This window comes from Centropristis striata, chromosome 13, assembly GCF_030273125.1.
Source record: "Centropristis striata isolate RG_2023a ecotype Rhode Island chromosome 13, C.striata_1.0, whole genome shotgun sequence".
Classification (NCBI taxonomy): domain Eukaryota; kingdom Metazoa; phylum Chordata; class Actinopteri; order Perciformes; family Serranidae; genus Centropristis; species Centropristis striata.
The window spans coordinates 34260883-34273509 of NC_081529.1; the positions used below are offsets into that span (position 1 = coordinate 34260883).

General features: G+C 42.1%; 1 protein-coding gene across 1 annotated transcript; it reads right to left on the reverse strand.

The window, feature by feature from the left end:
* Nucleotides 1-1198: 1198 nt before the first annotated feature.
* Nucleotides 1199-12596, reverse strand: LOC131982670 (sterile alpha motif domain-containing protein 9-like). Its single transcript, XM_059347217.1, has 3 exons — nucleotides 12513-12596; nucleotides 9168-9231; nucleotides 1199-6793 (listed from the first exon to the last, which is right to left on the reverse strand). The coding sequence occupies exons 2-3, from the start codon at nucleotides 9169-9171 to the stop codon at nucleotides 2163-2165; spliced, it is 4635 nt and encodes a 1544-aa protein (XP_059203200.1). The 5' UTR covers nucleotides 9172-9231; nucleotides 12513-12596; the 3' UTR covers nucleotides 1199-2162.
* Nucleotides 12597-12627: the final 31 nt, after the last annotated feature.

Below are 12627 nucleotides of genomic sequence, written 5' to 3' on the forward strand. Positions count from 1 at the left end.
TGGCAGGGAGACAATTATTTATGAGGTGGGATGGGATCTGGGCTGAGGGGTGGTGGCTGAGCAGTTTGGGAGGGCAGAAGGGTAGGGGAGGTGGTCAGGTTCGTGCAGATGGTGTCAATTTTTGTTTCAAAAAATGACAGGAAGGAGTTGTGTTGTCACTGGGTTTGAGAAGTTTGTTGATGGTTGAGAAGAGAGCCTTTGGGTTGGAGGAGTCAGAATGTATGAGTTCGGAGTAGTAAGTGGACCGAGGCTGAGAGAGCGGAGGGGGAGATGGATTTAAGGTTTCTGAATGATATGGTATGCTTGTCCTTTGGGATGGGGATGGGGGTGTCAATGTCCATAGGGATTGCCAGGTGAGATGTTGAGGTGGAAGCTGGAGAGGTGATTTACAGTGAGACCAGTGGCGCAAACCAAATGTGGAAATTAAAATCGCCCATGAGGAGAATAAAAGGTGAGATGGCACTTAGGTGGGTTAGAAAGTCTGAGAATTCAGGGAGAAAGGAGGGATTTGGTTTGGGTGGGAAGTAGATGATGGCAGTGTCCAGAGACCAGAGAGTTTAAAAGCCAGGTGTTCAAAAGAAGGGTCGGGAGGAATGGAGATGGTGATTGTTTTAATGTCCTTCCTGTAGACTGAAGCAACACCACCTCCCCGCCCCTCAAGATGAGGTTTGTCCATATAAGTGTATCCTGTGGGTGTGGTTTGGTTGAAGTGGAAATAGTCCATGGGTTTTTGCCAGGTTACAGTGAGGCAGAGGAAGTCCAGGTTATTGTCCGTTATGAATTAATTCAGGGTGGGGCCTTTATTGTTGAGTGAGCGGGTGTTCAGCAAAGCCATTTTCAGGTGACATTGCTTTGTGATTGGATGATGATGGCTTGAAGGAGGGGACGAAGATTTGACATATTCACGTGCTGTTTGTTGTGATGACGCAATCCGGAAGTCGTGTGCAGCAGGACCAGAGTGATGGGATGGAGTTAGGGGAAGAGTAGTTGTAAGTGAAAATGTGGCCTGAGCCTCTATGTGGAGGATGGCGTCTGTGGAGTATTCCAGTTTCTGCGAGAATGTGGTTATTGAGGTGGAGGAGCTCTGACACAGAGTATCGTGGCGGAATGATCCAGCCGGAGAGGGCTAGCACAGAGCTAGCGGTAGCGTGTGATCTGGTGCCGGGTGACCAGGAATAGAGAAGCATCAATAACCCCAGGGCTGCACAGGGGATAATCCACAGCATAGCCACAGCAGCACACCAGCAGTCTGACGTGTAGGAGATGGACCCTGGAAGCGCTGCTGGCCTGCGCGCCTCGCACAGAGAGTGGCGATCTACCCGGTGTGGTCGAGAAGGGCAGTGGGGAGAAACCAGTCAGATGGTCCGGCTGGGCTGACCACACCGGGACAGGAGAGTCACTGCGGGACAAACAGGTAGGCTTGTGGAGGCGATGAGACTGGCAGAAATGTCAGCGTTGATCCAGAAGCCAGACCAATGCTGCTGCGCCGGTGAGGCTATCCCGGTAGTCCTGGAGCTAGCAGAGCAGGTAAAATGTATAATCCAGAGACGCTAATCCAGGTGAGCTGGTTGACCAATGATAATGATGACAGGGAGTCATCAACGAAGGGGTTAGAAAATCCGGTTTTGCCAGATCAGTGAAGTGCCGAAGGTCAAAGAATAGCGTCAGTTGTTTTAGTTACCAGATACGGAGAGGCAGCCAAAACGTGCCAGCATCGGCCATCTTGGTCCTCATGAGTGACATTACCTATAGGTCTATACATGAACCCAATGTTCCTATCTGAGAAACACTGAGCTATAGAGTAGCAAATTCAGCTACATTGTGATTACTCTGGGCACAAGAGTGAATCCTGACACAGTCCATGTCCATATACACAAAAACTGGTTCTCAATGTTTTAGACACTTACATATGCATATATGAGTATAGAAAAAGAAAGTGCAAAATATATTTACCAAACTATCTTACATCTTACAGAACAATGCAATAAAACACCAAGTGCTTCAACATTTTTTGTTTTCCTTAAGAAGCTTTGTGTGTTTTGAATTGACGTTTTCTCTTTTTCTAATCTGTTCTTGTTTCCTGGTATTGGGGTGGACACTAGGCCCACGTTTCAGAAAGTTCACATACAGCCGTATGAGACGGAATCATTGTGTGGAGAAAACTATTTTTTCACAACTATGTTGCAGGCAACGGGGCCTCTGAATGTGAACCCAAGGTAGAACGTGATGTGTTCATTACTGTGAGGCACTGAAGGTACATGAAGAGGCAGGATATTGAACTTCTTTTTGCGAGGGCCATCAAGGTACACCACTCCATCTACAGTCCATCCAGACACTTGTTTCAGCATTGTAGCAATCTCAGGCTTTTTCCAAGCCTCACCCCTGAACCACTTCATGCGCTTCTCAGAGACTGAGAAAACTTTTGTGACTTTTTCAAACTTTTTCTTGTGGACAAATTTATCCAATCCATACCCACTGCCTAGGAAAAAATGGGTGTAAAGCCTTCTCCTCCGCTGGGGAATGTCCTTCATCTTCGTCCAGTAGTCTTTTTCCAGGTGTTCAACAGCTGATTGCACAATTTCATATTTGGTTTCTTTCTCAAGGTTTGTGTCATGATCATCTGGCCAGAACAGCAGGGTGAGCAGGAACAGGGCACTTGGTAAACATTTCCTTTTGTCAGATGGGAACTGGTGACAGAGTACCTGAAGATCTTTCAGAGGAGCTACCTTTTGATTCTGTGGTGACAGGCAGTTCAGAGTAAGATGAGCCATTATGTAATTGACAATATCTCTTTGACCAAATTTGGCCTTTTTGGGATTGCTGGGGTAGAGGGAAAGGATGGTCTCTAGAAGGCGTACTGCACCACTCTGGTCAGATAGCTTGAAGAGGATGGATGTCATGTTACCCCCGCCAAGATGATAGATGATCATGCGTTTTTGAAAAGGAGTCAGATTGGCTGGGATTGACTGCCCTTGAAGTGCAGTGGAATATGTTTCACTGAAGTACTTCCCATACTCTGCAGATTTTTTTGCCAGCCATTTCAGCGGATGGCTTATCTTCTCCTCAGGACTTTCAGGCGTCTCTTCTCCATCTAAACCAATGTCTGTCTGGAAGTAACTAAGGTCTTCTGAAATCCATTCCAAAGCATCTTGCATTGTCTGATGAAGTTTTTTCACCCTTTCATGAAATGGTTCCCATGCATCTTTTACATCCTCAGGAATGTAATCTGTTAACAGGTACTTCATACACTCTGAATGACCATTGGCTCTGTTTGAAAACACTTGTGATGAAGAGATCAGTTTGAGCAGGCTGCATCCAACCTCGACTTCAGAAAAAAACCCTGAACTGTGAAGGTTTTCCATATCTGCGTCAGCTGCTTTCCCACATGCTTGAAAGCACTCAAGGGCTTTGAGTGCAGTTTCCATAGCATTTGCTATATTTGGGGCTGTCTTTGGTACATTGTCATTGTCAATAGCTTTGCATTTGGCTTGGAACCATTTCCTGTACACCTGCCCTTTTGTGTTCAATATGATTGAGTTGTTGGGCTGCTGTTTAGCAGCAGTCTCTGCCCAGTACTTTGCCTCTTCAAACTTCTCATAAGTGTAATGCAGACGAGCAAGTTGTTGCGCAAAGAATGGATCTTCATGGAAATGGTGAAATGCTTCCTTGAGTAACTCCATTGCTTTGTCTGGACTTTTCTCCTTTTCGCACACATGCTCAATCAGAGGAGAGAAAAAACTATCATATTTCTCACCTTTGCTTTTTCTGGATCGCCTTATGAAAAGATCTCTCAAAAATGAGAGGTATTCTTCTCTTCCAAATCTGTGCTCAAAAAGCACATTCTCACAGAGCAATTGCAGTGCTAAGCTGCTTTGGGTCTGTTGTTTTCCCAAAAGTTGTTGGAGAATTTCCTTTGCAACGAGTGGGTGGATGATTCTGACTGATTCAATGTGCGTCTTGTCATCTCTGAGGTGCAAGAAGACTAGTTTAGCCTGATCAGTGAGTGCTTTCTCAAACTCATGCTGACGAAATCTTTCCATGTAAATGGTTAAGGCAAGGAAGGCTTCACAATGTGACTGAGAGATGAAGGAGTTTTGAACATACGTGTTCAGCAGTGCTACATATTGAATGAGGTGAGTGACAACAGACTGACGGTCAATACCTTGGAGCAAATGTTCCACAAACTGTTGAACATATTTCTCATCGAATCCTTCACTCATCAGAACAAATGTCAGGATGAATTCAGCCTCATATCGTTCTTCAAGTGCCTCTCGTTTTCCAGCAAACTTTCTCCTCTCTTGATCGGACAGTTTGTGAGTGACGGACACATTCTGTAATGGAGACTCCTTGCATCTTCTCTCTGGATCATGGGATCGTCTGCAGCTCAACAAAATGAAACACAGAGTTCCATATTGGATTTTTTTGGTGTTAACGGCAACCTCTAGTTCGTACTTGAGATCATCAAGATATTCTCTATCAGAGTCTTCAATGAGGAGTAGCACAGGGAGGCATTTCTGTGGGTCTTTTTCTTCATATTCTCTTAGTTCCACTGCATGTTGTGCGACAATAGCAGCTGAGTATGACGGCTTCACAACTGCACACCTTAGATCTTTCCTGTTGTTCCACACCACCTGTCTTGCCACAGTGCTTCCACCACTTCCTGGATGATGGTAGATGTTTATACTGTTCACCGGAGTTTGATCTGAGTTCCATTTCAAAGCGTCAGAGAGAAGCTTGGAAACATCTTGATAAGCATCTCTTTCAATGACGTCTCCAACATACTTGTGTTCAGCAAGCCAAAAATTCAACCAGCTTACTCTCCCACCCCGGTAGAACTGCTTTTCAATGTTTTCTTTCTCCTCATCGATGAAGTCTTTGCTTGTTTTATCACAATGGTCAACTGTCAGAATTTCCAAAGAATAAAGCTGTTCCTCTTCCTTTGTTTCAAGAAGACATGTCCCTTTCACAAAGGCTGGCAAGTGTTTGCTGGCACATGCTTTTACAGGTTGTATTTGCTGCAGAGTTGAATTAATATGACTCATTTTCATCCCAACAACACTGGAATTGTTCACAGCTTCTGTTCCACATGACCCCTCTGCAAAGCTCTGCCACTTCTGGAAGTTGTTTTGAGTTTCACAGATGCAGATGATGTCTTCATGACCTTCCATGTCTGTGAAAAACTCATTGAATGTGTGCAATAGTGGTTTCTCAACTGGTGATGTAAGAAGAAAAATGACCTGGAAAGTCCCTTTTGGCAAGATTTGTTTACAGATCAAAGACACAGAGTCCCGCAGTAAAGTCATTTTTGTCTTGATCCAAGTCATCTCATCACACGGAAGCTCACTTCCTTTGAAGTCAGTACGGCCATTACAAAAGATCCAACTAGCTAACTCAAACAGTTGCAAATGGCTTGTGAAGTCTTTGATGCTCATGTCCCCGGATATCTTATAGCTCTGCAGGGAATGCATGTTTGCAGCATGATGCTCAAGGTATTTACTGCAGAGACCCGATATCTTTGAGTCTGGGTCAAAGTCAAACACACAGAATGTGTTCAAGTTGAGCAGCCAATCAATGTTGCAAAGGTGGTCAGGTTCAAATTTGTTTGTGACGAGTATGAACCATTTGTCCTTTTCAATGAATTTCTTCCCACTAGCCATTAGCATTTTGAGTTTCCTTCCAAGGTCTTGGCAGCAGTCTGGGGCAATGAGAAACTGACTTTTCTCTGCTTCTTCTCTTTGGGCATCCCGATCTTTGACTCGCTGGTAAAAACCACTTAGGTCTTTGTCACTCACTGGTTCCGTTTTTGAGCCCACCCGCCGCAGAATTACTTCTTTCTCAAATTCTACTTTGTTAGATGACTCTTTGAAGTTTGGCAGACGAACAGCATACACCTTGCTCTTAACAATGCTTACTGAAGGCACAATGTCAACCTCTACCACATACCTCTTTTCTGTGCTTTCTCGATCCATAACCTCAATGAACCTTGGTGGCCGTACACACAGACGTACATGCTCACTGTCAGAGGAGATGCACCTTTCAATGTAGTCCAAAGCATCGACATAAAGGTCTTTCTCTTTTACAGGGACACCAACTATCTCACCATGCACATATCCTGCATCCTCCTTGCTATCCATCACACCAAAGTGTATTGTTCCATTTGTTCTGATGTTCATACAACCAGTTGCAAATCGAAGAACCTCTTTGGCAAACTTAGCTTGGAGTCTGGTACGATCCAGTGCAGCAGCTACAGAAAAAGACTTAAATTCATGGCATGGTGATGTCAGATTAAAAGCACCTGATTCAGGTTGTAGGACTCTGTGCTTTACATAAATGAAGTCAACCCCTTCCTGTTCAAATGGCCGTGGTCTGCAATCTTCCTTTGAAGTCAATACACATTGTTCCTGAGCTTTTTTTCTGTCCTTTAAGACATCCTGATCTCTCTCAGGAGTTGGTGCATGAGGACCTTCACTTGTTGTAGGAAGACATTGAACCAACTTTTGATCATTGCTTTTCTGTTCTGACTCAGGTTTCTTGCCACTGAGGTTTTTCTTCTCTTGAGACTTTTGCTTGGAGTTGATGAGCTCATCTCTCTTTTGAATAATCAAATGAGCAGGCCCTAATTTCATCGAAATCTTTGTCTTCAAAAAGTCCTCAGTCAGTGCAAGAAGGATTTGTCCATCTACTTCTTCCTCATAGAGCTTTTCTATGTACTGCTGCTTCACTCCAATAGACTTTAGCCAGGTGCTAACCTGAGATTCAGTCCAATTCTTGGGTGACTGTTCATGTTTGTCAGCTGTAAAGAGAAAAAACAAAAAAAGCAATGTTTTGACAGAATGTTAACAGAATCACGAAACTAGTGTCATTCCACACTTCAGGCAAATTAATTTGTAACGTTACTGTAAGGTAGTTGCTTCTTAGTCAGAAAACCACCCTATCTTTATCAATAATTTGGCCATTGATAGAGTAAAAATCCAAAATGCATCCAGAGGGAACCTGAGGCACGTTGATATTGAAATTACCCGAGTTTCCTCCACTGTTCATGGCACTCTACATACAGTAGCTACTCCTATCCTATAGCATGCAAAGGTTAAAACATGCAGTCCACTCGCATGGCTTCTCCTATCATAGCTATGCCGACGACACCCAGCTAATCTTCTCATTTCCCCAGTCTGAAACACGTGCAGCAGCACGTATCTCTGCATGTCTGGCCGACATCTCCCAGTGGATGTCCTCGCACCACCTCAAACTCAACCTGGGAAAGACTGAGCTACTTTACCTCCCAGGGAAGGGCTCCCCCACCACTGACTTCCACATCACTGTCCAGAACACAGTGGTTGCCTCCACAGAAACCGCCAAAAACCTTGGCGTAACTCTTGACAACCAACTGTCCCTCTCAACAAACATCACCGCCACTACCAGATCTTGCAGATTCTTGCTGCATAACATCAGGAGAATCCGCCCGTTTCTCACCCAGAAGGCAGCTCAGGTCCTGGTCCAGGCACTGGTCATCTCACGCCTGGACTACAAAGCCATCTGACCTCTACAACTCATCCAGAATGCAGCTGCTCGATTGGTCTTCAATCTTCCCAAATTTTCACACACAACACCTCTCCTCCGCTCCCTCCACTGGCTACCAGTGGCTGCGCGGATATGCTTCAAGACTCTAGCTCTGGCGTACTCTGCTGCTAACGGTTCAGGTCCTACTTACATCCAGGACCTTGTCAAACTCTACACCCCTGCCCGTCCTCTACGCTCTGCATCAGCCAAACAGCTGGCGACTCCCACCCTGTGTGGGTCAACTCGCCTCAAAACCACTTCCAGACTTTTCTCTGTCTTGGCTCCCAAATGGTGGAACGAGCTCCCCACCGACATCAGGACCTCAGACAGCCTGTACATCTTCCGCCGCAGGCTGAAGACCAATCTCTTCCAACAATACCTCGGTTAAGTCATGGTCACCTAACAGATATATAAAAAAAAAATTAAATAAAAAAAATAAAAAAAACTCTTATTCTTTTCTCTTCTTTTCTTCTTTAACACATAGCACTCCTTAGCAATGACAGTTAGCTCTTAAAGTTATGTACTTACTCGATTCCTATGGTCTATGTCTAGTACCATCAGGTTGAATGCACTTATTGTAAGTCGCTTTGGACAAAAGCGTCTGCTAAATGACATGTAATGTAATAATGTAATGTAATGTGCAGTTAAGCCACTGACGTAGCATTACATGAGTGCTCTGTAGAACTAAAACAATGTGCTGAAAGACTACCATCAGTGATCACACACAATCGTTTGACTCAATCCTCCCACAGACACAAATCCATTAACATTAACAATTGCAAATCCCCCACTGCTCCCTCTTCCATGGTGTCCCCCAAGGTACAGTTGTCGCCCCCCTACTCTTCATCCTATACACCATTCCCATTGGTCACATTATCCGCCACCATGGACTTTGCCCGTCTCTGTCCACCCCTTTCAGCTGCTGAGACCCTCACCCTTGCCTTCATAACATCCAGACTTGACTACTTCAATAGCCTACTCTATGGTTTATCCAAAACACTCAAGAAACTCTGCTGCTTGTCTTCTTAACCACTACTACACCTGTGACCACATCATTCTTTTCCTCTATAACCTCCACTGGCTCTCTATCCCTGGGTGAATCCACTTCCTCACCATTGCCTCCAAAGCCCTCAGTTTCCTGGCTCCCTCCAACCTGTCTGAGCCCCCCTCCTCCCAAACACCGCACCAAAAACCACTCCATTGCTGCTCCCACCCTCGGGAACCCAATCCCAAAAACCATTCGTGACTCCCCCGCACCAAAAACCACTCCAATGCTGCTCCCACATTTGGGAACCCACTCCCAAAAACCATCCGCAACTCCCCCTCACTTTCCATCTTCAAGAAATCCCTCAAAACTCACCTCTTCAAATCCGCCTACAATCGCTGACTTTTGAAGCATCTTTGAGTGTCTAGAAAAGAGCTATATTAATTGAATGCATTCTTCTTCTTCTTCTTATTATTATTATTATTATTATATAATTTGTTGTGCCAAATGATTTGATGTATTAACACTTAAAAAACAAACAGGAAGAAAAAACAAAGATTAATTTTACTGCACAACTATCAAACTCAAACTGCAGCCCTTGTACTGAAAAGGACTCTCCACTCACCCATGACTTTCTTTTTCCTTTGGTCACATTTTCAGCTTTGGTGTTTACCATCATTATCTTCCATCTGCAAAAAATGACAAATAGTTACCTTCAGTTACCATGTTACCATGGACCACTTGCACAATGTAATGTGACGTATATTAATTGTATGAGCTGAACATCTCTTTATTCCCGTTCAGCATACAGTAACATTATCTCCACTGATCTATCGCCTCCAGTGATCACAGTGCAGCGTCGTTAGCATTCTTGATCATTTTTATAGTCACCTTGGTGTCATAAAAAACTGAGGTTTGCCAGTCCGTCTGCCTAGCTGGCTACTAAACCAAGGAAAAGCACCATCTAACTAGGTCAAAGTTAGATTTATCTTGTCAACCGTTTATTACACTAGAATCATTGTTTCCCACTTTGTAGCATTTGTTTTGTAGTGTGGCATGTGTTGTCAAAGTGGTGAAGATCTTATCCGAACATTCTTTTCTTTTGTCTATTTACAGGTATTTGCTTAAGTTGCAGTGTGTCAAGCTCTCAGAGCGCAGAAGGAAACTGCAGTCAGGTGATTAATGAATTACCTTATGAGTTTATTGCCAAGAGTGAGGCCTTTCACATAAAGCTAGGGTGTATCTATCTAACAATAAAGCTATAAAATGCCCAAAAATATCACAAAGAAAATAGATTCTGGACATTTCAGTCTGCAACACTCTGCAGTGCTGGTTGTTCTCTTGCAAGAGTTAGTAAACCACAAAGACCACTCTCTTGTTGTCAGTCCTGAGTTTGTCAGAAATTGCAGCTTCACAGAGCAAACTTTTTTTTTTAAATGCACTGGTCCCAAAACTTACTTCGTAGGCTAACACAACATGTATGTAACACCAAAATTTGTTTTATGATTTTGCATTTTATAAAATGTTCAAAATATTTTCACAAAATACTTTACTTTTTATGGGAAAGGGTTTTCAGTGACTACTTAATGGATTAAAGTCAAACAGGTATGGCAAGTATTTCTGAAGGGAAACCAGCATGTTTCCAGGTTACCAAGTGAAAATGATCACGTTATATAACAGACATGTGACTGTCCCATTTTACAATAAGATGCTATCTGAGTAAGGGAATGGTTCTTAATGTGTTTGAAAGTCCATGCTATTAACACCAAAAATAAAAAATATGAATTATTTTTGGTAGGCCTGGGCCTATTATATGATCGCAATAAATTTTAGGTTGATTACGGTCATCAGCTGTGAGCATATTTACTTGATCAAACACATCGGCAAATGTGTGTTACAACAACCGATCAGAGTCCACCTTTTCCTGCTCCACTTCTGTGTGAAAGTTGCTGGAGAAGTAAACAGAAAGACCGAACATGGAGCAAAACGTGAAGCTGAGGGCAGCGAAATAGATATCAGCCATGACTTGGAGCAATAAACCAGTGTGGTACAGGTGAATGTTGGGAAAGACCAAAGGAAATTACAATCTATCCGCCGCTGTATCGAGAGAAAACTAACATTCACAGCACGCCAATTCACACACAAGTATGGTGCATTCAATAGCTTCGGAACGGCTATTCTAACAACAACAAATCTGTTTAATCATTTGAAGAAGTACCGCACAAGTGATTATGGGAAAGCATTAAAATGCGAGCAGAGTCTGCGCAGTCTGACACTGCTGCCCGCACACGTAGCATTAGCAGTTCAGCCACTACTAGCGGTGCTGCCACCAGACCAAAGCAGCAATCACTCGCGTCAACTTTTGCGCCATAGCAACATTCCAAGAGGCTCACCATTTGTTTATTTTGGGCCTTGCCTACCTGCAAAAACACTCAGGACTATAAAATAGTTCACTGTGTTATTTTATATTTTTCTATGTTTATTGTACTGTTGAGTAAAAATTGGTTTTCCATTTTTCTATATTCATCTTATTTAAATTGCTTTGTTATTCACTTTGTATGTTAACAAAATACTGTACTAATCTCTAGTTTCTTTAGTTTTCAGAACAGATTTTTCAAAACTAACACTTTAAAAACAAAATATAAAAAATCATGATAATAATAGAGATTGGACGATATGAAAAAATACATTCTCATCTTCTTTTTTTTTGCCATATCGCCCAGCCCTACATTCGGGACTAGTCCTCATAAGACAAAAAATACAAATGTGTGTGTTTTTCCCAATATGCCGTAATTGTCGGATTGGATTACTGTAACTGTAATTTCATTGCATTAATATTGTTTGTTAAAGGATTTGTCTAATAAAACCACTACAGTGATTGGAATATTCCCAAAAGATCAAGCAAAACAATCTCATATATGAGTAAAAGCAAAAATTCATGCATTTTAGAAAGTCACTTTTTATTAAATGTGTGTCTTGCTCGATATTTCCTCACTTAACCCTTTGATGCACAACATATAAACACCTTCTAATGCACAACATGGGTCAAAAATGACCTGCATTCATTTCCCATGTTATTTCATGCTGGCTGTGTGTTTGAATATCTATTTTTTTTATTACAACTGATCATTATATCCATTGTTCCTTTCATACTTTATAAAGAAAAATATTTTTTGTATTATTACATCAAGTTTACACACATGGGTCAAAAATGACCTTGTGCATTAGAAGCATAGTGATGCACTAAATTAACAATTTGAGTATATGTGTAACTATGTTTGTCTTATTTTGAAGGTTTAACTTTAAAAGAGTTGTTAGAACCACCAGATTACATTGGAAAATCGCATATTTTAACATTTGAGACTTATTAGAGCCACCTAATAATAATGTCCATTGGAAAAACACCAATTTACCAAAACAGGATAGTTAATAATTATGTCTTTTTGTCAGGTTTCAAATTAGTGACAACATATACACATCTTCTAATGCACAACATGGGTCAAAAATGACCTTGTGCATTAGAAGCGTAGTGATAAAAAAAGGTTTTATTCAAAAAGTAAGAAATTAAAACAAAAAAATAAGGATGTATGATGATCAAACAAGTTATTTGAGGAAAACCTATAAAACATAAAAACTCAGTCGGGTCACTTTAGACCATGTTGTGCATCAAAGGGTTAAAGGCATTGAGACCAAATTCCGTGTTATTTTTTATTCCCGCTTTTTTAAAGGCCCGTATTTCTCTCAAGGCACAAATATTAATCATTACACCAAATTCAAATGTAACGTTGTTGTTGTTCAGTATATTTACCCCCATAGAAGTACTGATAAAGTACGGGTAGTCAAGCGTATCTTAGCCAGAAAAAACATATAAGCCTACGAAGGTTTGATGGATAATTTATCTCTGTCCACAAGCAGTGCAATGATTATAACAAAAACAATATATTACCAAGAATGCAACCATTGCTCATACCTTGAATAAATACTGGTAGAAATCAGGCGTTGTCCCTTTTTCCAAGCTTTCTCTCAGACGGTGTTACAGCTGAAGTCCAACGCAGATCTGCTGAAATTGTTTAAACCTCTCAACT